At 38.9% G+C, this 25920-nt stretch overlaps 2 protein-coding genes across 4 annotated transcripts in view; one reads left to right on the forward strand and one right to left on the reverse strand.

Moving 5' to 3' along the window:
• The first annotated feature begins 675 nt into the window (after positions 1-675).
• LOC310858168 (BUB3-interacting and GLEBS motif-containing protein ZNF207-like) lies at positions 676-10345 on the forward strand. Its single transcript, XM_083764267.1, has 10 exons — positions 676-855; positions 1842-1968; positions 2071-2209; positions 2744-2929; positions 4185-4263; positions 4586-4647; positions 5112-5251; positions 7863-8108; positions 8568-8724; positions 9574-10345. The coding sequence occupies exons 1-10, from the start codon at positions 815-817 to the stop codon at positions 9720-9722; spliced, it is 1326 nt and encodes a 441-aa protein (XP_083620393.1). The 5' UTR covers positions 676-814; the 3' UTR covers positions 9723-10345.
• A 151-nt stretch (positions 10346-10496) lies between these two features.
• The window catches only part of rhbdl3 (rhomboid, veinlet-like 3), a 132079-nt gene continuing 116655 nt past the window's right edge, over positions 10497-25920 (reverse strand). For all 3 annotated transcript variants that reach the window (XM_083764270.1, XM_083764269.1, XM_083764268.1), the window contains 3 exons: positions 15695-15795; positions 14965-15025; positions 10497-13688 (listed from right to left, as the gene is read on the reverse strand). In XM_083764270.1, coding sequence (XP_083620396.1) covers positions 13417-13688; positions 14965-15025; positions 15695-15795 — 434 coding nt within the window. In that variant the 3' untranslated portion in view covers positions 10497-13416. The remainder of the gene's footprint in view (positions 13689-14964; positions 15026-15694; positions 15796-25920) is intronic.

The following is a 25920-nucleotide window of genomic DNA, read 5'->3' on the forward strand; positions in this document are numbered from 1 at the left end:
AGGATTTCAAAAACAGAACTGTTTTCAGTTCTGATAAAGGCACTTATAATAGGCATATATGCTATGTGTGTTAGGTTACCATATTAACTATTAACTATATTAACTGTACAATCTGAGTTAGCTTCCTCTAACTGTTAGAGGAAGGCAGGAAGCTAACTGGGATTGTGCAGTTAATATGGATACATGCAGATGTAGCCACAGTATCGATTGAAGAACACTAGCTTCTAGGGTAGCCTACCCAGTACATCCTAATGTTGAGGGAAATCCAATTTTGTGTAAAAAGAGAATGCACACAGTGGAAATGATATGGATTGGGTTCTGACGTCCAAGACAGAGGGATTCTGCAAGTAAAGTGGGCAAAATAACACTACAAAAAGAAAATGCTGATATGATAATAACGTAGAAGAAGACAGACTAAAGAAAAAGAGGCCCCATGATCACATCATGGTGACTCAGGATTTAGTTGTTCATTGGGGATAGGCCTACAATACATCATACACAGCAAACAAAAGAAAATATATTTACAAATATGCAATACATTTTTGGTGGCTTTTCACCAGCAGGGGCCGTCGTGCCATCAGGTGAATACGCCGGGAAATAAACACAAAAGAAGAAGAAGCACGTTCCAACAGCAAAGCCTTATGGGTAAAGTGAGCTCTGTAGCACTTCCTGTATAAAAGCGCCATTTCGGGGCCAAACCAGGGAACAACAACAGCATGCTGTTATTAAACAGATAACAGTCATAGTCAAATAGTATTTACCGCTTTACGCCCCGTTTTTGTCAAATTATATATATATTATTATTATTTGAAACATGGGGCGCAAAAAGAAGAAGCAGATGAAGCCGTGGTGCTGGTATCCTTTGGTGGAGAAATACAGTCTGAAACAAGGAACAAGTCGCTTAGCTACACGTTAGCATTTAGCTTCATTGAAATGCTACTGTATGTAATTATGCTCCGTCGTGTAGCGCACCGTGTCCAAAACATCGCAATCTACAAGCTGAGAAGCTCACAGCTTGTCTCTTCCGCGACGCGTTTACCTTCCTTGGACGCGCGGTGAGCTCGTAGATCTATTTTCGGACGGGCCTAACCGGAGGCATTTTCCTCAATGTTGGCTTCCTCCAGACCAGTCATCATCATGGGCTAACTGCTTAGCTTCTTAGCATCCTAGCTATGTGCATCAACTATGAGGGTTCATTCACTGGTCTGGATTTTTTTTTTTTTTCATTTCGAAGACCAGAGCTCTTGATCATAATGACTGAGGTCTGGTTGTTACTTGTTACAGGGTTTGGTTACATCATTGTAAACACAAAACTGTCATCTTTCCATCGGTGGAGTGGGGACGAGCAAGAAAAATAAGGGTCCCTCAGGAAAAAAAATCTAATCTCACTGTATATATTTATGTACTATTAAGAGTTGATGTATATTTTGAATCCCAGCGTCCATATTCTGGGGGGAACTTTAGGCAAACCTCACATGTTTAGCCGAGCTACATCTGGTGTAGCTACACACATCTGTGTATAGACAGTCTATAGACAGAGTCTGAGACAACTTGGGTCCAGTTTGCCAAGTCTATAGGGTTCATGTGGTTAAAAACTGTATTCTAGTTATGTATATTGTTTCAGAACTTGAGATATGTGTCATTGATTGATCCCCCAAATTGAGAAACAAAGTGTGTCCCCTGGTTCAATGAGGGACACTTGATTGAATACTAAATTAACTTTTTGCAGATTGTACAGGTACGGTTTGATTGTTAAAATGATAACAAAAAAGCCCTGGGTGCTTGTGGTCTTGTGTATTCAATTCATTAAGAACAGTCAGTCCTTAACTCAGGTTGTACAGGTATTGTAATCGAGACTTTGACGATGAGAAGATTCTAATCCAACACCAGAAGGCCAAACACTTCAAATGCCACATCTGTCACAAAAAGTTGTATACAGGCCCGGGTTTGGCCATTCACTGCATGCAGGTGGGTTGTCACACCGTCTGCTCACTGCCAAGCTGTCCTTGAAGCATATGTGAGGCACAGAATGAGATGCAGCCTTACAAGTCCCACTTCTCTGTGTTTCAGGTACACAAAGAGACCATTGATGGTGTTCCAAATGCCATACCAGGAAGGGTTGACATAGAACTGGAGATCTATGGCATGGAGGGTATTCCTGACAAAGATATGCAGGAGAGAAGACGGACGCTAGAACAGAAGTCACAAGGTGATTGAATCCTCATTTATATTCTAATCTATTGCAACATGTTGATCAGATCTGGGTGGCAAGTGATGCCATAATGCGAGGGGAGTAGAAATTAAGTGTTTTCTTTCTCACACACACAAACTGGTTTAGGATTTCAGCGAGTCAGTCAATATATTTTTCACATGATTGTAAATACTCTAATCTACTGCAGTATAGTCCGATGAATGTGGATGCTTAACTAATAACCTTTTAAACAATGATTTTCCTGTGAACATGCAGTGGAAGTGCTGAAGTGTATTTTTATGTAAAGAACAAGTGCAGACTGCAGAGCTGATGTCCATCAAAAACTTTTACAGTTTAGACATTTGGCAGACTCGTACAAGTGCGATATTAGAGTATGGCATTAACGACAACAATCATAAGCCTCATAAGTAGTGTGAAGTTAACCAAGTAGTCCTTCAAACAACATGCCCTCTAAATAACATTCTGAACTGGGTACCACCCCGATCTGTAAAGGTGATTGTGATTCATCATAATGCGGTGTCCGTTTTCCAGAGAGCCAGAAAAAGAAACAGCAGGATGATTCTGATGAGGATTCCGATGACGACGAGGCACCAGGTCCATCATTTCAACAGCCAGCTGTAGCCCAGCCTCCGGCAGCAGCGTATGCTGTTCCCATGGCCCAGCCTGGCATTCCTCCTGGGGCTGGAGTGCCAGGGATGCCTCCTGGAGCATATCAAGGCATGTCCATTGTTATTACTGTTTGAAGAGTTAACTCAGACATAAACTTAACGCAAACAGTTATCTTTTTTTTGTATCCCATACCTTAGCTTTTAACCACTTGAACTTGATTTTAAGCTTCTGCTATTTTTCAATAGCGGAAGCTTAAAGGACAACTTTAGTTTTTTTTCAACCAAGGTTCATGTTTTAGGTTGTTATTAGAGAAAGTAAAAGATGAGTGTTAATTTTCTTTCATTTGATGCTTTCTTTCGTTTTAGGGATTTGAGCTCTTTTTGACAGGGGCGGGGGCATTCGAGCATGGGGCTAAATATGTATATTTTTACAAAATGTTATGGCCATTTATTTTTGTATTATTTACTATAGTCTACTGAATGTGAAGGTAGCCTAGTGCTTATACTGTGTGTATAGGCTCAATATGTCAGTTTGTCACATTCAATAGATCCTGTGATCTTTTGTGGTCAGATGTAATTTCTTGGGGTTTATTAGGACTATAGTAAATAATACAAAAATAAATCGCCATAACATTTTGTAAAGAAATACATATTTAGCCCCATGCTCGAATGCCCCCCCCCCCCCTGTCAGAAACTGCTAAAATCCCAAAAACAAAAGAAAGCAGCAAATGAAAGAAAATGAACACTCACCTTGTAGTTTCTCTAGTAACAACCTAAAACATGAACCTTAGTTGAAAAAAACTAAAGTTGTCCTTTAAAATAAAATAATAATAGCACAAGCTCATAGCACGGCACTTGTCCTGCGCTACAAACTTGTAGATCTGCTATTCTGGAAAAATCAATATTTTTCACAGTGAACTAAGGTTTGGTGATATGCCAAATATTTTCAATCGCCCAACATCATCTCTCCAAAAATCGCCGATGGATGATATATTCGTGTTATAAAAGTAAAGTGAGAACAGCTCTCTGCGGGTCGCAAAAAAGCCAGATCTACAAGCTCTCAAGGCATCGCATTCTGCCTGTTTTTGCAGCGCCGCTTGCTACGCTTTGAGAGCTTGTAGATCTGTCTGTTTTTGCAGTGCCGGTGTCAGGCCAATCAGGGTAACAAAATAAGATAAATAAATTCCAGGCGTAGATAAAGTGAAGTTGAACAGACAAGCAGCAGCAAGCTATTGCTATTTGTCCTGCACGCAGCATAGCTATCGCTTTACATGTGCCTGAGCGTGTGGTAAACTATGTACTTCCTGTATCTTTACTATTGATTTGTTGGTTGATGGCGATCATTTTTGTTTCTATTGTTACAGGAATGCCTCCCATGATGCCAGGTGTTCCACCTGGCATGATGCATGGAATGCCCCCTAACATGCATGGGATGCCACCAGGGTAGGTGTTTTCACTTTTATCACAGTAAAATGCCATTAATCCTGTGTTGTTGATATGGCCGTTTTTGATTTATGGTTAAAGCAATGTTGGACTTTGATAGGGTGCTCAGGTGCTGCCACAACGTGAAGCCGTATTGGCTGCATACTCTGGCTGCTCAGGTGGTGCAGCAACGCTGCAACGTGAAGCCATATTGGCTACATACTCTGAACGCTGCAACGTGAAGCAGAGGCTGCGGCACACAAACTGATTATAGATCAGCTGCAGCTGGCGATTATGACAGTCATTCTTGTTTCATTAATGTCTGGGCTTGATGTCTTCATAGCATGATGCAAATGGGAGGAATGATGCCTCCGATGATGCCCGGGATGCATGGAATGCCCCCAGGTAGGAACTGGTTGTATTCTGAATTTATTCCACCAACAAATCAAGATCATTGTGCAATAACTGGTGTTTATTTATTTTTATCCTATAATATCTATGCATTCAGTGGTACAGAGATGAAATGGATCCATTTGTAACATAATTTCAGCAATTATAATTATGGCATTTAGTAGACCCTTACCTAGAGTGACTTGCAAAGTATGCACATGTATGTTCAGTAGCAGTTTTGGAAAGAATTGTGCTTTTTAAAAATTAACCCATTTTGGGCAGGAACCCCTTTTGGTGTTTTAAAAATGTTATAATTTAGCTATTGAAAAATAGCATATCTACAAGCTCATAGTGCGCCACCGAGTGGCGTGCTACGAGCTTGTAGGTCTGCTAAATTCTTTTTAATTGTGAAAATATTTATTTCAGAAAACTGGCCTAAATGGGTTAAGAAATGTCCTTTTTTTCCCCTTGCTTGGCAGGAATGCCCCCCCACATGGCTCCCAGGCCAGGCATGCCCCACATGGCCCAGGCCCCTGTACCAGGAGGAATGCCCAGTCGACTGGCTGCACCGGCAGCCCAACCTGCCGTCAGCAAACCTCTGTTCCCCAGTGCAGCACAGGTGGGTTGGACAAACAGGATTTCCTGGAGCTTTTAGACAGGTGTTGATGGCAGTACAGTACACACATTGTGTGTGTGTACTGTATGTACGTGCGTGGTGAATAATGGGTTGAAGACACAATAGCCTTTGAAAGGGTACACTTTATTGAGATTGAAGCAAATGCTCTGGAAAGCCTTATTAACCCATTTAGACCAAAGTTAAAAACATTCACTTTGAAAGAATATATATTCGAAGATTTGCGCCACATTTTTAAGTTTTTTCAAAAATGGCAGACCTACAAGCTCGTAGCGCGCCGCGCTATGAGCTAGTAGATCTGCTATTTTTCAATAGCTAAATTATAACCTATTTAAAACACCAAAAGGGGTTCCAACCCAAAATGGGTTAAAAACAAACGCTTTTTGCATAGGAGAAATAAGTGTACATAATGGCTCTCCTTTTGGACGCATGCCTTAAGTTATATGACTATCTATAGTACAGTGTTCGTTTGTTTTCCTGTCGGTTTACATTGATTGATAAAGGTAGTATTGTAGTTAAATGCATAATACTTGGATTAAAGTTATGTCTCCACGACTGATTTCAGTCTTTTGGATTACATACAGTAGAAGCCAGCATTCTTCTATGGAAGCATATTGGGCAGAAAAAATAGCCTAGATCTACAAGCTCTCAATGCATCGTGCAGATGCATTTCCAGCTTGTAGATAGGCTACTTTCGCTTATTTTTCAGCATTTTCCATGAAACCCTAATGGTCTTGCATATGTCGGACAAAGGTTAAAGTCTCGATCTGTGATTTCTTCACCTGGTTGGCAGTATGTAGAACAGGAATAATACTAAAACATAATTTTACATGACAAATTTCAGTCCTGAGATTTTATTTTGCTTTAATCCATGATAATAACAAACGCTTTATCTGGTTGCAGATGTATACCTAGCAGATCTACTGCCCAATTCAAATATTATCAACATTAACTTCTTTGGATTTATTTTCAAGTAAGGGTTAGTGATGACATCAGCAACAGTGCAGTGCAGCAATGTTTTCACAGATAGACCCTTTTTTTTGTAGCGTATCTGATGTAATTGAATGCCAGGAGTAATAGACAAAGAAAACAGAAATGATCAGAGGCAAGGTTTGTATCCTGTTGCTTTTTTCAGACTGATCCTTGACACTTATTTTATTATACACCGTCCTTGAGTTCCATTAGTGCTTCCTCCTTTTCTAGTTTGAGTCCTTTTCAGTCTAATTGGTTTTGATCCTTTTTGTCATGATGACAAGTGTGTAATCAGATTCATCACGCCCTTTAGGTATGTCTAGGTCTGCCCTTGTATGCTAGAGACCTACTGTGTGTAGATCAATGTCATCTCCTTTTCTTTCAAGCTGCAGATGGGCTCTTGTGTTCCCAGTAGCACAGTAGCCGACTCACCTGCACACGTGCAGTGTGCCTCCTCACAGCCTCTGTACCCTAACACACAGCAAGTACGCTGACAAGGCTGTGGCAGCAGCATGTATACTTATTACATGTTGACTGGCTGTAAATGCTTTTCCATAAAGAGACTTGAGCGTTTGTAGGTAGTACATGTAATAAGTCTAGCAATATTATTATATTGGCATTATTTGGTTAACCCATTGAACTGCCCTGCTTTCTTTATGTTGAATGTGCATTTTTTTTTTATGTTTTTTCTTTTTTACCCCCCCATTATTTCCAGACATGTGTTGCATCATCCACTCCTACCTTGCCTAACCAGCATGGATTTTGCAATTGGCGCACATGTTTGGAAATGACTTCCTGTATCTTGCGACAGTGTTCACGCTGTTTGTGACTGGTTGCTCCTCATCTATGTGTAATAGTTTTCCGATTTGCTGGAAGGCTGTTTGAAGTGAACAACACTGATTCAATGCGTTTGTCATTATAGAGGGTATGCACATGCATATAGTGAGTGTCAAACAGAGCTTAACGTAGTTTAATACAATCAGTTGGGACTTTTGTCTTTTTTTGGATGTATGGGCTGTCAAGGCTAGAAAGTAGTTTTTTGCCACGTGCATACCCTCTATTTCCTAATGGGGTAATGAGTACTACATGGCATGTGTATGTTACCGCCCCCTGTGTTTTTAAGCGGTTGTATGGATGAACAACATTGAATGTATTTGTCAATATTTCCAAATTTGGGAAATGTTTACTAGATGGCATACATGTTATTCCTCTGAAGGTTTTTATGCTGTGTGGGTGACTATTATCTGATGATGAAAATGGGAATTTGAGGTTTGAAAAGTGAAAGAAAATCTGGAATACTTTAAATCTATTTTTTTTCTCTTAAAGCTCAGGGTCAACCACTGACGCACAAAGTAAAGGACATTAACAGTTTTTTGTATAGTCTTTTAGCAGCTTTGCTGTCAGATCAACACTCGGAATCTATTGTTTCTAGAGGCAATTGCCCCTTGTGGCACGCGATAATAGCTGTAGTTCCATCCGTTTGCTTTCAATTTCCTGCTTTGACAACAGAATGTTGTAGTACCCATTGGTTTGAGTGTTCCTTTAAAGAACCACCATTCTTCTGTGCGTTAGAATCTGATCTCAGGTCAGAATGGGTTAACTGTATGTACGTCTCTTTGCACAGGCCCAGCAGAGTGCACCAGGAACTGCCGTTACAAACTCTCACACCACGGTCGCCTCCTCCTCCGACCCTCCCAAAGCAACATTCCCTGCCTACACCCAGCCCTCTGCCTCCTCCTCCTCCTCCTCTAACCCCTCTAACAGCACTGTGGCTAAGCCCCCAGCCACAGTGGCCAGTAGTAAGCCTGCCACCCTCACCACCACGAGTGCAACTAGTAAGTTGATCCACCCTGATGAGGATATCTCTCTGGTAAGTTGCTTGAGCTTTGCATTTTGCACTTTTCACAGTAAGTAATGGCTGATGTACGTAATGGCGTCTTTTTTTTTTCTGTCGTGATGTAGCCATGTTCGGTTTGGTTTGGTTTAATAACAATTATGTTCATGGTTACTCAAGTAACATTAAATACTGTATGCATGGCTAGTTCAGTGAAATTCCAAATGGTGAAGATTGTCTTCTAGTATTGAAAGACATCTCGTAATGTAATATCTTTTCTTCTGTGCCAATGGTAAAAGATGGTTCAATTCAGATTACCTGGTGCACTTGATGGACAGTTTGATCATCATTATCATTATCACCGTCTCAAGGTTCAGTGATTTCCTGTGTAACATACCATGTGCTGTGTTGAGTGTCTGCCCTTGCTCAGAGAGGGGGTGTCACTGTGTGTCACTAGTCTGAAGGCGTGTCCTGTGTGTTGTGCCCTGCCAACAGGAGGAGAGAAGAGCCCAGCTCCCTCGTTACCAGCGTCTCATTCCAAGGGCGGGGCAAGCCCACGTGGCTGCTCCGCCCGTGGCAGCTGTCGGGGGCATGATGCCCCAACAGCAAGGCATGTCGCCACAGCAACCTGGCATGAGGCATCCCATGCACGGTGAGAGAGCGTGGCACCAAAGAGAGCTTTCATTTCATCACAAGTTTTCCAATAGGGCTGGGTGACATGATCCTGATTAATCTAGATCTGTGAGCTTGTAGATCGACAATTTTTGAGGGGTGCCAGACCCTCCCAACGTGTTACGCCTGACTTTGTCTTATTCATGCCTGCCCGTGACGTCTTGGCAGCCAAGTCGATTCTATAAGAACTCCATCCACAGCCCACCGCAGCTCCGACCTTGCGCAATGCGTCTTAGGCTAAATTGCTTATTTTGATTGCTCGAATATTCTCTTTCTACAGAGTCGTCTTCCATAATGACCAAAGTCGTTGCACAGTGTTTTTTCTTAAAGGAGCTTCTGAACTGCAGATTCACTCCCAATCTTCCGCCGCAGTCTGAAAACACCTTCAGACTTCATCTTAGCCCATAACACTTGCCGTAGTACTTGCCCTGGCCTCAACCTCCTACAGGCGTATGAACAGGCTCAACTTATGTAACTTATATAGCACTTTATGTAGACATGGCACTCTATAGTGTATACACAAAGTTTCCTTAGATATTCCACTGTTAGGTTCTTAAGTTTATGTAGGATTCATACAATGTATTCATTGTATTGCCATGTTTTTTGTTCTTGCTTATTGTAAATCGCTCTGGATTAAGTCTGCTAAATGCCTAAATTGTAACAAAGCGAACAAGCCTAAGACCCAATGTACATGCTTTGAGTGGCGGTCCTCTGCCACTGGTACCACTTTTCTTTGGTCTCTAACACGGGTTGTTGGATATAATAAGATCAGGTTAAGGTAAGACAACTGTTGGTCTGAACACTTGCCATCCTACTCTTCTCTCCTCAGGTCAGTATGGTGCCCCTCCCCAGGCCATGCCCGGCTACATGCCCGGAGGAATGCCTCCATATGGGCAGGGCCCCCCCATGGTGCCCTACCAGGGAGGTCCTCCCATGGGCATGAGGCCTCCAGTTATGTCTCCGGCTGGACGGTATTGAAGCAGCCTACAGAGCCACCTCACTAGGTTTGGAGGTTAACACCTTTCTCTCATCCTGTGCTTTAATTCAAACCTAGCCACAAGTCAATGAGCTGTTAAGACCAGTGGCGGTGAAGACAAAAATGCTATATTGCTATTGCAACACACGGACAGTTAAATGGGAAATATTCTACATCCAAAACAACTCGATGACAACTGTTTGTTAATCTGATCTGATAACCCCCCTTATGTTCCACTCAGGTTCATAGAAGTGAAGTGTTTAAAATATGATTATTATTGTTTTTGAAGCTGCTGGCATGAACGTACCAACTCTTTACGAAGGCAAGTTTCTTTTTGTAAACATGTTTTTATTTTATTTTCCTGGTAGATAATGATTGAGACCCTCACAGCACGTAGGTGCTGTTGGACTTGCGTCCCCAACCATGGTTGGTGAGGGTTTCAGTAGCAAAACAAAACAGTGATTCCAAGTACTTTAGTGTTTGACTTCACAACTTAGCAGTCTATAGCTTTATTTTTCATTTCAGGTTTATTCTTGATGGTATTCCATGGTCGAAAGGGTAACTGTATGCATCCTTTGTATTGTTTTAAGAATCTATGTTGTAATAAAAACATCTTGAAATCCAATGCTGGTTTGTCCTGACATAGCTAGTCAGTTGTAAAGGTTTGAGGATAAGATTTTGGTTAAACTACAATCATTGTTATACTGTAATAACTGTATGCCTCATTTGTGCTGGTTTCTGGTTTGTAACCTGACTCGTTCTGTACGTGAAAATTAGACTGACTGTATGTTTTGCGAGCTCAACCTCTAAATGTAGTGACTTTTGTAATGTTTAATCCAATGGAGAGTAGAGCTCTTGTTGCCACATTTACATAAACTGGCTGGGTCATCCCAGAGCCTTTAAGAGGATTTTATTTGTCATATTTTCACATTGGATTCGGGTTCAAATCTGGGAAGTGGTCCCTCAGAATAATTCAGCAATTAAGACTGGATTATATTAATTGATAGAACTGGGGTTACATTCGGTCAAAATCTTGTAGGGTGTCCAACTCATGATTGATCTTACTAAAAATGCAAGTAGTCAAAAGTCTCTTAAACTTCAACGTATTTATTTATACTGAAAACATGAATGACTGTTTACTGTCTTCATTGTTGAGTCCTGTCAGATGCACCCTCATGTAAAGTAACTGAAATGCAGTGTAGTCTTGTTTGCTGCCTAGACTACAATTTGGCAATTCTGAAAACCTTCAAATTCGTATTAAATCATTTATGTTGCTACTTGCTACATGTATGGTATCAATGTTACAAATGCACCCAATGCTGTATTTAACTGCTGAAGTAACACAATCTCATTTTACAGCTATGAATGCTAAAGTTTGTTAAAATAATGAAATGTCTTTGTATTCTGAAAGTGATTCAGTGCTATTCAGTAACGGGTCTCTCCAGCTGTAAACAGAAAATATACACGACCGATTGGCACTATACTGCATCCTTTTGTAAATCAAAATGAGCAAGCGGGTTCAATACTAACTAAGAGCTCCATCTAGTGGTGATTAAAAACAGTTGAAATGGGTTTTTGAGCTGCTATGGCAGTCTGCTTCTGGGTGTCCTCCTGGAACACTATTTTGAGATGGAGGTCTGCAGTCAAAAACATAATTTTGGGGGTCCTTTTTTATTTATTTATTCATCCTGGTAGATGTTTGTAGAATATGCATGGGTTACTAACTTTGATTTGTAGATAAATGCAAAGACCTCATACATTCTTTCATAGAAAATGGTTAATGTACTCCAGTATGTACATATCAAATCTACAAAATATGCACGTTAAAATAATTTCAGTCATTTACACGTCACTTAGTTTTGTATCATAGCCCTTAATATATACAATCCCAGATCATGTCAAACCAATATTAAATAAGATACACAGGATGTACAGTAGTTAACATTATGCAGACCATTTGAACACTTTACAGAACATACCAATACCACCAAGTAAAACTAATCCAAATGTTTAAATACTCATCTGTAATTTCTTATATATTTCCTTGTCCAAAGCCGTTACACTCGTCATAACATGAGGTTAAGATACAGTACAGTTCTGACACTTGCTGTTCAGGGTTGGGGTCCGTTCTCTAACAATTGAATTGGTTCTATTCACCATTATACATGTAGGCCTAGAAACCCTTTTATGCATTTTAAGTTTATAGCAATGCTTTCAGCTTTTAAAGTTTGAGTAAGTGATATATTTTGGTTAAAAACTGCTACTGTAGTGTTTATACAGTAACAGCCCCTTAATAAAGATAAAAACAGAAAATACATTTTCAGGTGGGTGCCACTGGGTGGTCCATTTGGGAGCTTAAAATGGATAGTATTACAGTACGGTTTTATCAGTATTTCTTTGTGTCATCACTCCCAATTTAACTTCTTCATTCTGTATCCTGTGAGTTCTCTCCTGATTGGATCAAATTAGTTTATGCAGTTGCAGACCTGAACAGGTCGTTTCTGTTTACTAACGAGCTGGAGAAGGGGTGACCACTGTTACTGAACAATTACTCTATAGCAATGATTACTATCACAAATATAGAGCCATTTAACACTTATTTTAACAAAGGAAAATCACTTACTCTACCTTTATTTTTTTTCTTTTACAAAAACAAATTCCTGCATCAAACCCTGTATGTTTTTAATGACAAACAAATGCCCCATCTGTTACTACAAGTGACAGTTGCTGATCTAAAATTCTAATTTTGTTCACTTCAACTATGAGGAAATTATCATTTATCATTGCATATCAGTGCAGGAGAGTGATGACAAATTGATATATTCATTAATAGTTGACATTATTCTGAAAATCTTAATCAACCAATACAATTTACAAACATGTTAGAAAGTTAGGCTCAGTTTCGCTAACACTTTAGCAGTATTTGTCAAGCTTTGTGCTTCATCTTCTATGCTAGTGCTTGTAGCAACCTTTTGGCAACATTCAGAAAATGAGTTTGACACTTCTAAATGTGTTTCATCTGTAGGCTACATTATACTAGTGTGCCATACTCGACACACTAAAAGGACAAATGCACACAAGTTTGAGGTTAAACGCGCTGTAAGCAACATGGAATAATAACCCAAATCTATCTTCACAATCCTAAGGTACAAGAGTGGAGTTTATTTGCACATTGTCTATGCCTGACGGGTATAGAAACATGTTTAGCATTGTAAATTATTTAACCCTGTACCTTTACCCACTCAGAATAAAGCCAGCACTACCAGACTTTCAAAACGATCTGAAGACTGCAAAGTTACACAAGCTTGTACTGCTTTGCCTGCACAGAGGGAACCTGGTTATGTGGTTATCTTAACCTGGTTATCAGTCTTGATGAATAGGCACTATTGGGTTCAAGATGAGTGTTTGGAGCTGTGTGTGCAGAACTCTTACTGTTTTGTTTCATAGGAGGCCCCTTACTGACCAACCACATGCTTTTTAGGTCACGACCCCATTGGCCAGTACATTTTAGATGAACCTAGCGCAGAGATGAAGTCAGAGTACAGTACGATTGTGTGGTGTGTGTGTGGGCGGCAGTAACCAGCTGTCCATCCAGAGACTTGAGAACAGGTACCCCTGTCGCGTAGGAGCCAGCTGGCTGTCAGATGGCCTCCATGGATTGGAGACAGAGGGAGAGTCTGCGTCCAGCGAGGGGCCTCATGGGGCCGGAGGCAGTCGCACATCAAGCAGACTGTAGGCAAAGATGTTCCAGAAGATGGCGCAGAGCACAAAGAGGGTGTACACGCAGAAGAAGATCCAGAACAGGGACTGCTCCTGCAGCCGTTGCTCATAGTTCTGCAGGACTACCACGCCGAGGGTCAAACCCACCGCCACTCCACCCAAGTGGGCCACAAAGCTGGGGTTGGGACACGGCGGGAAGGCCGGTGGGTAGAACCGCAGCCACACCGCCCGTCCGAACTCCACGCTCACTGTGAACAGGAGAACAGACAAGTGAAAATGAACCTCTTTCATAGTGTAGTAAGTGTACGTAAGGCAGTACCGTGGCTACTGAAAAACAATCTACCACCGCTGGTAAGCAATGCATCAAATCTCTGCAAGAGAGCAAGGTTAAAGACAGTAGTATTAACCAACAAACATGGTACAATTGTGGGCCATTCATCCCATGTCAACAAAGTTAGTCTACATCATATCCAGTCCTTTTAAATGCCAGTTATTACAGGTACTTACTGACCTGATTTAGCTTTCATCTGCTCCATTATCCATCAATAGACTGTAGTTTCTAATCAAGGCAAGGACAAGGAGGACAATGATTACTATAATTACTGCCAGTGACAGTTTTGTGTTGAAGGCCCCGCTATTTCTATTCCTAAACCCTGATTCAAATTCAGCTCATAAAGTTCTTGGCTCAAAGCCACACCACCCCATTGCAATCTGGGTCAAGAGCAAATACATTTTCTCTTGAGGCCGTGGTGCATGAGACCGGGCCTGTAACCCTCTGGACAAAATGTAATGTTCTGCTTCACAGTCAAGTAGGGACACAAAGAGGAGAAGCAGGAAGGTTGGCATCAAATTACACCTCCTTTATACTAGACAGCATGTAAGTGGCATGGAAGTTCCAGTGTGAAATCATTCAAGGCCATTTTTAAGACTTTACTTTAATGGAATTTCTGCTTTACTGTTACAGTTAACAATTATTGAACTGTGAACGGAACCCATAAAATTGCAGTCATACAATCAACAGGGTACCCATAATGTCAACAAAATCTGCAATATATTTATAGGGCTGTCTTTAAGAAGATACTCCATGATGAATATTGGAAAGACAATGTAAATAAGTAACATAAATGTATTTTTGTTTTATTTACTGTACTGTATGTCAAATGCATTCACAGTGGTGAAGCTAACATGACAGGAAACTTTTCAGCACAAAACATAAATTGTGTTTATTCATACTGTAGATGAATTGCAACAGCACTGTACACCCGCTTGTAATTCCGACATTCGGAATTCTGTGTATTAGATTAGTACGACAACGTGGCTTTGCGTGCGGTTAGGAACAGGGTTAGTCTGAATAATGACTAACCCTGCCAGCATGTAACGTTGTTTAGGCCTAAAATGTGAATTGACGTTGAATTTCTGAAAAGAGGATCTCTTAATTCCTTAATGGCATGAATTATATTCTTTGTAACTTTTGTATTTAGTTTTTTAAATTCTTTATTAATAAGAAATCATTGTCTGACTTACTGCAAACCAGAGCCATAGCCATCCGGAACAACTTGAACTGGCACTTCATGCCCGACCAGTTCTGAGGCCGGAGAGGGAGAGAGAAGGAATGAAAAGGATGGGACAAGATAAGAGAGGTCAAGGTAAAAACAAACAGAACAGAGAAAACATTGAGGTAAAGCATAGCTTTCACGACGCCCCAACTTTTGCTGCACCAGATAATCCAGAGAAATCCCTCAAATTACTTGAGTGTCATGGACATGACTGTATGCATATTTCATAGATATCCATCTTGTGTGTGTTTTACATTTCAGTAAGTCAATCAAGACCTCACCTCTTTGACGCGCACACACACGCACATACACGCGCGCGCGCACACACACACACACACACACACACACACACACACACACACACACACACACACACACACACACACACACACTTTTGGATGTAGAAAATGTGACAGTATGGAATGTATGGAATCTGTGGATCCACCAGCACCTGCTGGGCCCCAGAATGATCTGCCTTGATGTGCCAGTGCTCTCTGCAGACAGGAGTACCGAGTGACTGATGTGATAGTCATCTACGCACGCACGCACACAGGCACACAGGCACACACAGAATGAATCAAAGAAGTTCCACACACGCACACAGGCACACACAGAATGAATCAAAGAAGTTCCACACACGCACACAGGCACACACAGAATGAATCAAAGAAGTTCCACACACGCACGGACAAACTTACCATGACAACGTTAGCCAGATGTGCCGAGACCAAGGCATACACACCTCCAGAGGATCCCACCACTGGAGCAGTCATGTCAGTGACAGACACAGCCAACGAGCCTGTAGAACAACAAGTCCCACATCACAGTCAATGCATGGTCACTGATCACACATCACAGTCAATGACCATGGTCACTGATCACACATCACAGTCAATGCATGGTCACTGGTCACACATCACAGTCAATGACCATGGTCACTGGTCACACATCACAGTCAATGACCATGGTCACTGGTCACACATCACAGTCAATGACCATGGTCACTGCTTGGTCTAAATACTGGGCTTCATCTCCATTCAGGAGGATACTTGAGTCTACTGACTTGACTTGAGATACTGCATGTGAACCAGCCGTTCTCAAACTTTTGAATTTCAAGGACCCCGAGTGTGACATCCCTATTTGAATCCCTATTTGATATCATTTTTCAATCTCTGGGACCCCAATCTCAAAATCCTCAGTGTTCATTTAACATGGAGCCGTAAGCATTCCATTACGTTCCATATGTACACTGTCAGAGTTAGACCCTTAGGGGTCCAGTTGGACCCCTGGTGGTCCCTGTACCCAACGTTGAGAACCTGTGATATAAACCATGTGTAGCTCTGCTCCCATCATGCCCCAGAACAAATCTACACAAGCATGACGCTAATAAACTAAATAACATCATAATAGACCCACGTCAAATTAACATGCTGACAACATCCAGCCACTAGACGGTGCACTTTTACAACACATGTAGTGCAAGGTTCACTGTTTCTAGTGCAAGATTCACTGTTTCCTTTTCACCATTCATGTAGCTTCCAATATTTCATACCAACACAATTATTAAATTGATTATTTCACAGTCATAATATTTTTTTATACCTTTTCAATGGCGCTGTGGACATATTATTTTCTTTTTGATTATTCATTTTAATAAACATTGTATCGATATATCCTTTATTGTCATTGTCATATCAGAATCCCCCAGCCACACACACACAGGTGAAGAGCTGGGGGAGATATGGTTTTTTGTCACTGTAGTTAGTATGACAATGTAGGCCTGTAGGGCCTTAATTTGCGAGAAAACTAACGAGACACAGGTTTTCTGCCCTACAACGTCCGTATAGTAATACTTAAATAATTAAATGGACCACTTAGTGTCACAGTATGTGGCTCTGTGTTGCCATACTGTGGCTGTGTGTGGGCGTCGGCTTTCCTCCCAGCTTACAGCCTTGGCACACCTGCCTTTGGTCACCTCATCGCACTCAATTGACACACCTGCCGGCCATCAACTCTTCAGCCCTGACAGTATTTATACCCTGGTCTTCACTCCACTCATCAGATTATTGCACAACCTTTCATGGTAGTACTATAGCTTGACTCTAGCCAGTGTTTATGTTCTAGTGAAGTTATAGTTTAGTTATAGTTCCTAGTATTTGTGTTTCCTGCAAACTTAAGCTCTTCTCCTCTCTACCAGAACCCATCTCACCCATCTCGTCTGCCTGCCACCTGCCCGGACTGCTCTCCTCATCCTGCATGTTTGTTTTCCATGCAACCTTCCACAATCTCCAATTCACCATATTGTGAATAAATATCTTAATTTTGCTCCTGTGTTTGGCTCTGCATTTGGGTTCAACTTTCTGCTACTGTGACACTTAGTTGTTCAGTTCACTTTTTTTGTAGACATTTACACGGTAAACTCTGCAATACTGTAGTGCATAGACTAGAGGCAATACAAACTGTAATGTTAAGTAAAGTAAATGCATCTTATTCATATAAAGCACACAGCAGCAAATACATTATTGTACCTTTCAACTCCATGGTACCAATTCAACCATTGTAAAAAAATAACAGTGCAATCGGCCATTGAATAGAAGGAACACTTGGCCATTCAGAGACAGAAAATTGCTTTATCTGTGCATGTGCGAGCACCAGACAGAGAAGTGCTTAGTGTGTATTGACTGAGGCAACCACAGTCTCAACAACAGCACCCTCTCCCATTCGTCCCCATCTCTTTCTCTTTGTGACATGTTTGTCACATGGGGAGGCATGGTGTGTGGGTGTGTGTGTGTGTGTGTGTGTGTGTGTGTGTGTGTCCATTCCTCTGCTACCAGCTAATCTCCCGCACCATTGGCCAGCTCCCTGCCAACCCCTGGATCCCTGGATGCCAACAATGAACCTCTGGCCCAATTTTACCGGCCTGCCACCATGAGGCAGATTTTTTTAAAACACATTTCTTAATATTACTCGTAGCTACACATTTTATCCATGAATCACACAAATCAGGATTACACTATCTCTATAGTCATGTCCACCATAAGATGAACCTAAATAGGCTATAATGGGGTTTCTAGGTGTAAGTATGTAGGACTAGTAGCATGCCAAAGTTTGTGCTATAGCCATTGAGAATGCATTGGGCGTTTAAGTTAAATAACTCAGAAACTACAAAACATTTCTAAGTAAAACGTTCCAGCATGTGTCTCCACAGTAAGCTGAATAATAAAAAGTGTGAATGGAGTTTCTAGGTGAAAGTGATTTTTTGACGTGCCAAAATCTGCCATTGAGCCCCATGTTAAAAGTCTCAAATTTGAAAGCACTATATTTCTAAAACTATGACACCTTTCAAAGATTCCTTTTCAGGCAAACATGTCCACCGTAAGATGAACTTAAGTAAGCTAGAATGGGGTTGGTAGGTTTAAGTATGTAGGACTAGTAGCATGCCAAAGTTTGTGCTATTGCCATAGAGAATGCATTGGGCGTTTAAGTTAAATAACTCAGAAACTATAAAACATTTCAAAGTAAAACTTTCCAGCATGTGTCTCCACAGTAAGCTGAATAATAAAAGGTGTGAATGGAGTTTCTAGGTGAAAGTAATTTTTGACGTGCCAATGTCTGCCATTGAGCCCCATTGTAAATTTGAAAGCACTATATTTCTAAAACTATGAAACATTTAAAAGATTCCTTTTCAGGCAAACATGCCCACCGTAAGATGAACCTAAGTAGGCTAGAACGGGGTTGCTAGGTGTAAGTATGTAGGACTTGTAGCATGCCAAAGTTTGTGCTATTGCCATAGAGAATGCATTGGGGATGGGTGTATGAGAATGGGTGTTGCGGAGGATGAGAGGAATGCCTCTCATCCTCCGCAACACCCATTCTCATACACCGCTATACACCGCGAGGAAATGGGCTATAAGCCCATATCATACGGCATACTATAGCACGCCGTTTTTCATAATTTTTGAGGATTTGAAAAAAATTCAAAAAACATGGGTTATAGCCCATCGTTTTTTGAATTTTTGAAAAAAAAATGTAACCTCGTTTTTCATCATTTTTGAACATGGGCTATAGCCCCTACCGTACGGCATACTATAGCACGCCGTTTTTCATAATTTTTGAGGATTTGAAAATAATTCAAAAAATCTAAAAACATGGGTTATAACCCATCGTTTTTTGAATTTTTTTTTATCCTCGTTTTTTGAATTTTTGACCATGGGCTATAGCCCATACCGTACGGCATACTATAGCACGCCGTTTTTCATCATTTTTGAGGATTTGAAAATAATTCAAAAATTCAAAAAACATGGGTTATAACCCATCGTTTTTTGAATTTTTTATTATTTTTTTTATCCTCGTTTTTCATCATTTTTTACCATGGGCTATATCCCATACCGTACGGCATACTATAGCACGCCGTTTTTCATCATTTTTGAGGATTTGAAAAAAATGAAAAAAGAAAAAAAAACATGGGTTATAGCCCATCGGTTTTTGAATTTCAGAAAAAAAAAATTAACCTTGTTTTTCATCATTTTTGAACATGGGCTAAGCCCCTACTGTACGGCATACTATAGCACGCCGTTTTTCATCATTTTTGAGGATTTGAAAAAAAAAATCAAAAAACATGGGTTATAGCCCATCAATTTTAGATTTTTAGATTTTTTTTTTTAATCCTCGTTTTTCATCATTTTTGACCATCCCACTGAGCAATAGCCGGCTATTAGACGTGCGTCTAAAAATGGGATAAAAATTGTCTAAAAATAGAAAAAACACGTCTATTTTTAGACGTTTTTTATCCCATTTTTAGACGCTCGTCTAATAGCCCATATCGTACGGCATACTGTAGCACGCCGTTTTTCATCATTTTTGAGGATTTGAAAAAAAATTGAAAAAAAAAACATGGGTTATAGCCCATCGTTTTTTGAAATTCTTTTTTAACCTCGTTTTTCATCATTTTTGAACATGGGCTATAGCCCATATCGTACGGCATACTATAGCACGCCGTTTTTCATCATTTTTGAGGTTTTGAAAAAAATGAAAAAAATAAAAAACATGGGTTATAGCCCATCGTTTATTGATTTTTTCTTTTTTTTTTTAACCTCGTTTTTCATCATTTTTGAACATGGGCTATAGCCCATACCGTACGGCATACTATAGCACGCCGTTTTTCATCATTTTTGAGGTTTTTAAAAAAATGAAAAAGGGGAAAGTAATTTTTTATGTGCCAATGTCTGCCATTGAGCCCCATTGTAAATTTGAAAGCAATATATTTCTAAAACTATGAAACATTTCAAATATTCCTTTTCAGGCAAACATGTCCACCGTAAGATGAACCTAAGTAGGCTAGAATGGGGTTGCTAGGTGTAAGTATGTAGGACTAGTATCATGCCAAAGTTTGTGCTATTGCCATAGAGAATGCATTGGGCGTTTAAGTTAAATAACTCATAAACTACAAAACATAAAAATAAAAAAAAGTTCCAGCATGTGTCTCCACAGTAAGCTGAATAATAAAAAGTGTGAATGGAGTTTCTAGGTGAAAGTGACTTTTGATGTGCCTATAGAGCTGCCATTGAGCCCCATGTTAAATGTCTCAAATTTGAAAGCACTATATTTCTAAAACTATGAAACATTTCAAAGATTCCTTTTCAGGCAAACATGTCCACCATAAGATGAACATAAGTAGGCTAGAATGGGGTTGCTAGGTGTAAGTATGTAGGACTAGTAGCATGCCAAAGTTTGTGCTATTGCCATAGAGAATGCATTGTGTTGCGGAGGATGAGAGGAATGCTCTCATCCTCCGCAACACCCATTCTCATACACCGCTATACACCGCAAGGATATGGGCTATATCCCACATCGTACGGCATACTATAGCACGCCGTTTTTCATCATTTTTGAGGATTAAAAAAAAAAAAAAAAAAAAAAAAAAACATGGGTTATAGCCCATCGTTTTTTGAAATTTAGAAAAAAAAAATTACCTTGTTTTTCATCATTTTTGAACATGGGCTATAGCCCATACCGTACGGCATACTATAGCACGCCGTTTTTCATCATTTTTGAGGTTTTGAAAACAAAAAACAAAAAAAAAACATGGGTTATAGCCCATCGTTTTTTGAAATTTAGATTTTTCTTTTTTTAAACCTCGTTTTTCATAATTTTTGAACATGGGCTATAGCCCATACTGTACGACATACTATAGCACGCCGTTTTTCATCATTTTTGAGGTTTTGAAAAAAACAAACAAAAAACAAACATGGGTTATAGCCCATCGTTTTTTGAAATTTTGATTTTTTTTTAAAACCTCGTTTTTCATCATTTTTGAACATGGGCTATAGCCCATACCGTACGGCATACTATAGCACGCCGTTTTTCATCATTTTTGAGGTTTAAAAAAAAAAAAAAACATGGGTTATAGCCCATCGTTTTTTGAAATTTTGAAAAAATAAATTAACCTCGTTTTTCATCATTTTTGAACATGGGCTATAGCCCATACTGTACGACATACTATAGCACGCAGTTTTTCATCATTTTTGAGGTTTTGAAAAAATAAATAAAAATGGGTTATAGCCCATCGTTTTTTTTAATTTTGATTTTTTTTTAAACCTCGTTTTTCATCATTTTTGAACATGGGGTATAGCCCATACTGTACGACATACTATAGCACGCCGTTTTTCATCTTTTTTGAGGTTTTGGAAAAAAAAACCAAAAAAAAAACATGGGTTATAGCCCATCGTTTTTTGAAATTTAGATTTTTTTTAAAACCTCGTTTTTCATCATTTTTGAACATGGGCTATAGCCCATACCGTACGGCATACTATAGCACGCCGTTTTTCATCATTTTTGAGGTTTTGAAAAAACAAAAAAACAAAAAAAACATGGGTTATAGCCCATCGTTTTTCGAAATTTTGATATTTTTTTTAACCTCGTTTTTCATCATTTTTGAACATGGGCTATAGCCCATACCGTACGGCATACTATAGCACGCCGTTTTTCATCATTTTTGAGGTTTTGAAAAAAAACCAAAAAAAAAACATGGGTTATAGCCCATCGTTTTTTTAAATTTTGAAAAAATAAATTAACCTCGTTTTTCATCATTTTTGAACATGGGCTATAGCCCATACCGTACGGCATACTATAGCACGCCGTTTTTCATCATTTTTGAGTTTAAAAAAAAAAAAAAAACATGGGTTATAGCCCATCGTTTTTTGAAATTTTGAAAAAATAAATTAACCTCGTTTTTCATCATTTTTGAACATGGGCTATAGCCCATACTGTACGACATACTATAGCACGCAGTTTTTCATCATTTTTGAGGTTTTGAAAAAATAAATAAAAATGGGTTATAGCCCATCGTTTTTTTAAATTTTGATTTTTTTTTAAACCTCGTTTTTCATCATTTTTGAACATGGGGTATAGCCCATACTGTATGACATACTATAGCACGCCGTTTTTCATCATTTTTGAGGAAAAAAAAAAAAAAAAAAACATGGGTTATAGCCCATCGTTTTTTGAAATTTAGATTTTTTTTAAAACCTCGTTTTTCATCATTTTTGAACATGGGCTATAGCCCATACCGTACGGCATACTATAGCACGCCGTTTTTCATCATTTTTGAGGTTTTGAAAAAACAAAAAAACAAAAAAAACATGGGTTATAGCCCATCGTTTTTCGAAATTTTGATATTTTTTTTAACCTCGTTTTTCATCATTTTTGAACATGGGCTATAGCCCCTACCGTACGGCATACTATAGCACGCCGTTTTTCATAATTTTTGAGGATTTGAAAATAATTCAAAAAATCTAAAAACATGGGTTATAACCCATCGTTTTTTGAATTTTTTTTTATCCTCGTTTTTTGAATTTTTGACCATGGGCTATAGCCCATACCGTACGGCATACTATAGCACGCCGTTTTTCATCATTTTTGAGGATTTGAAAATAATTCAAAAATTCAAAAAACATGGGTTATAACCCATCGTTTTTTGAATTTTTTATTATTTTTTTTATCCTCGTTTTTCATCATTTTTTACCATGGGCTATATCCCATACCGTACGGCATACTATAGCACGCCGTTTTTCATCATTTTTGAGGATTTGAAAAAAATGAAAAAAGAAAAAAAAACATGGGTTATAGCCCATCGGTTTTTGAATTTCAGAAAAAAAAAATTAACCTTGTTTTTCATCATTTTTGAACATGGGCTAAGCCCCTACTGTACGGCATACTATAGCACGCCGTTTTTCATCATTTTTGAGGATTTGAAAAAAAAAATCAAAAAACATGGGTTATAGCCCATCAATTTTAGATTTTTAGATTTTTTTTTTAATCCTCGTTTTTCATCATTTTTGACCATCCCACTGAGCAATAGCCGGCTATTAGACGTGCGTCTAAAAATGGGATAAAAATTGTCTAAAAATAGAAAAAACACGTCTATTTTTAGACGTTTTTTATCCCATTTTTAGACGCTCGTCTAATAGCCCATATCGTACGGCATACTGTAGCACGCCGTTTTTCATCATTTTTGAGGATTTGAAAAAAAATTGAAAAAAAAAACATGGGTTATAGCCCATCGTTTTTTGAAATTCTTTTTTAACCTCGTTTTTCATCATTTTTGAACATGGGCTATAGCCCATATCGTACGGCATACTATAGCACGCCGTTTTTCATCATTTTTGAGGTTTTGAAAAAAATGAAAAAAATAAAAAACATGGGTTATAGCCCATCGTTTATTGATTTTTTCTTTTTTTTTTTAACCTCGTTTTTCATCATTTTTGAACATGGGCTATAGCCCATACCGTACGGCATACTATAGCACGCCGTTTTTCATCATTTTTGAGGTTTTTAAAAAAATGAAAAAGGGGAAAGTAATTTTTTATGTGCCAATGTCTGCCATTGAGCCCCATTGTAAATTTGAAAGCAATATATTTCTAAAACTATGAAACATTTCAAATATTCCTTTTCAGGCAAACATGTCCACCGTAAGATGAACCTAAGTAGGCTAGAATGGGGTTGCTAGGTGTAAGTATGTAGGACTAGTATCATGCCAAAGTTTGTGCTATTGCCATAGAGAATGCATTGGGCGTTTAAGTTAAATAACTCATAAACTACAAAACATAAAAATAAAAAAAAGTTCCAGCATGTGTCTCCACAGTAAGCTGAATAATAAAAAGTGTGAATGGAGTTTCTAGGTGAAAGTGACTTTTGATGTGCCTATAGAGCTGCCATTGAGCCCCATGTTAAATGTCTCAAATTTGAAAGCACTATATTTCTAAAACTATGAAACATTTCAAAGATTCCTTTTCAGGCAAACATGTCCACCATAAGATGAACATAAGTAGGCTAGAATGGGGTTGCTAGGTGTAAGTATGTAGGACTAGTAGCATGCCAAAGTTTGTGCTATTGCCATAGAGAATGCATTGTGTTGCGGAGGATGAGAGGAATGCTCTCATCCTCCGCAACACCCATTCTCATACACCGCTATACACCGCAAGGATATGGGCTATATCCCACATCGTACGGCATACTATAGCACGCCGTTTTTCATCATTTTTGAGGATTAAAAAAAAAAAAAAAAAAAAAAAAAAACATGGGTTATAGCCCATCGTTTTTTGAAATTTAGAAAAAAAAAATTACCTTGTTTTTCATCATTTTTGAACATGGGCTATAGCCCATACCGTACGGCATACTATAGCACGCCGTTTTTCATCATTTTTGAGGTTTTGAAAACAAAAAACAAAAAAAAAACATGGGTTATAGCCCATCGTTTTTTGAAATTTAGATTTTTCTTTTTTTAAACCTCGTTTTTCATAATTTTTGAACATGGGCTATAGCCCATACTGTACGACATACTATAGCACGCCGTTTTTCATCATTTTTGAGGTTTTGAAAAAAACAAACAAAAAACAAACATGGGTTATAGCCCATCGTTTTTTGAAATTTTGATTTTTTTTTAAAACCTCGTTTTTCATCATTTTTGAACATGGGCTATAGCCCATACCGTACGGCATACTATAGCACGCCGTTTTTCATCATTTTTGAGGTTTAAAAAAAAAAAAAAACATGGGTTATAGCCCATCGTTTTTTGAAATTTTGAAAAAATAAATTAACCTCGTTTTTCATCATTTTTGAACATGGGCTATAGCCCATACTGTACGACATACTATAGCACGCAGTTTTTCATCATTTTTGAGGTTTTGAAAAAATAAATAAAAATGGGTTATAGCCCATCGTTTTTTTAAATTTTGATTTTTTTTTAAACCTCGTTTTTCATCATTTTTGAACATGGGGTATAGCCCATACTGTACGACATACTATAGCACGCCGTTTTTCATCTTTTTTGAGGTTTTGGAAAAAAAAACCAAAAAAAAAACATGGGTTATAGCCCATCGTTTTTTGAAATTTAGATTTTTTTTAAAACCTCGTTTTTCATCATTTTTGAACATGGGCTATAGCCCATACCGTACGGCATACTATAGCACGCCGTTTTTCATCATTTTTGAGGTTTTGAAAAAACAAAAAAACAAAAAAAACATGGGTTATAGCCCATCGTTTTTCGAAATTTTGATATTTTTTTTAACCTCGTTTTTCATCATTTTTGAACATGGGCTATAGCCCATACCGTACGGCATACTATAGCACGCCGTTTTTCATCATTTTTGAGGTTTTGAAAAAAAACCAAAAAAAAAACATGGGTTATAGCCCATCGTTTTTTTAAATTTTGAAAAAATAAATTAACCTCGTTTTTCATCATTTTTGAACATGGGCTATAGCCCATACCGTACGGCATACTATAGCACGCCGTTTTTCATCATTTTTGAGGTTTAAAAAAAAAAAAAAACATGGGTTATAGCCCATCGTTTTTTTAAATTTTGAAAAAATAAATTAACCTCGTTTTTCATCATTTTTGAACATGGGCTATAGCCCATACCGTACG

The sequence above is a fragment of the Protomyctophum parallelum genome, assembly GCF_964188405.1.
Source record: "Protomyctophum parallelum genome assembly, chromosome: 5".
NCBI lineage: Eukaryota > Metazoa > Chordata > Actinopteri > Myctophiformes > Myctophidae > Protomyctophum > Protomyctophum parallelum.

Bases quoted from the DNA above. Each gene is read 5' to 3' on its own strand.
- LOC310858168 (XM_083764267.1), top strand. From the start codon at position 815: ATGGGGCGCAAAAAGAAGAAGCAGATGAAGCCGTGGTGCTG. The intron at 2,930-4,184 runs GCATGTCCATTG...CTATTGTTACAG, and splicing joins GCCTCCTGGAGCATATCAAG to GAATGCCTCCCATGATGCCA. The intron at 5,252-7,862 runs GTGGGTTGGACA...CTCTTTGCACAG, and splicing joins TGTTCCCCAGTGCAGCACAG to GCCCAGCAGAGTGCACCAGG.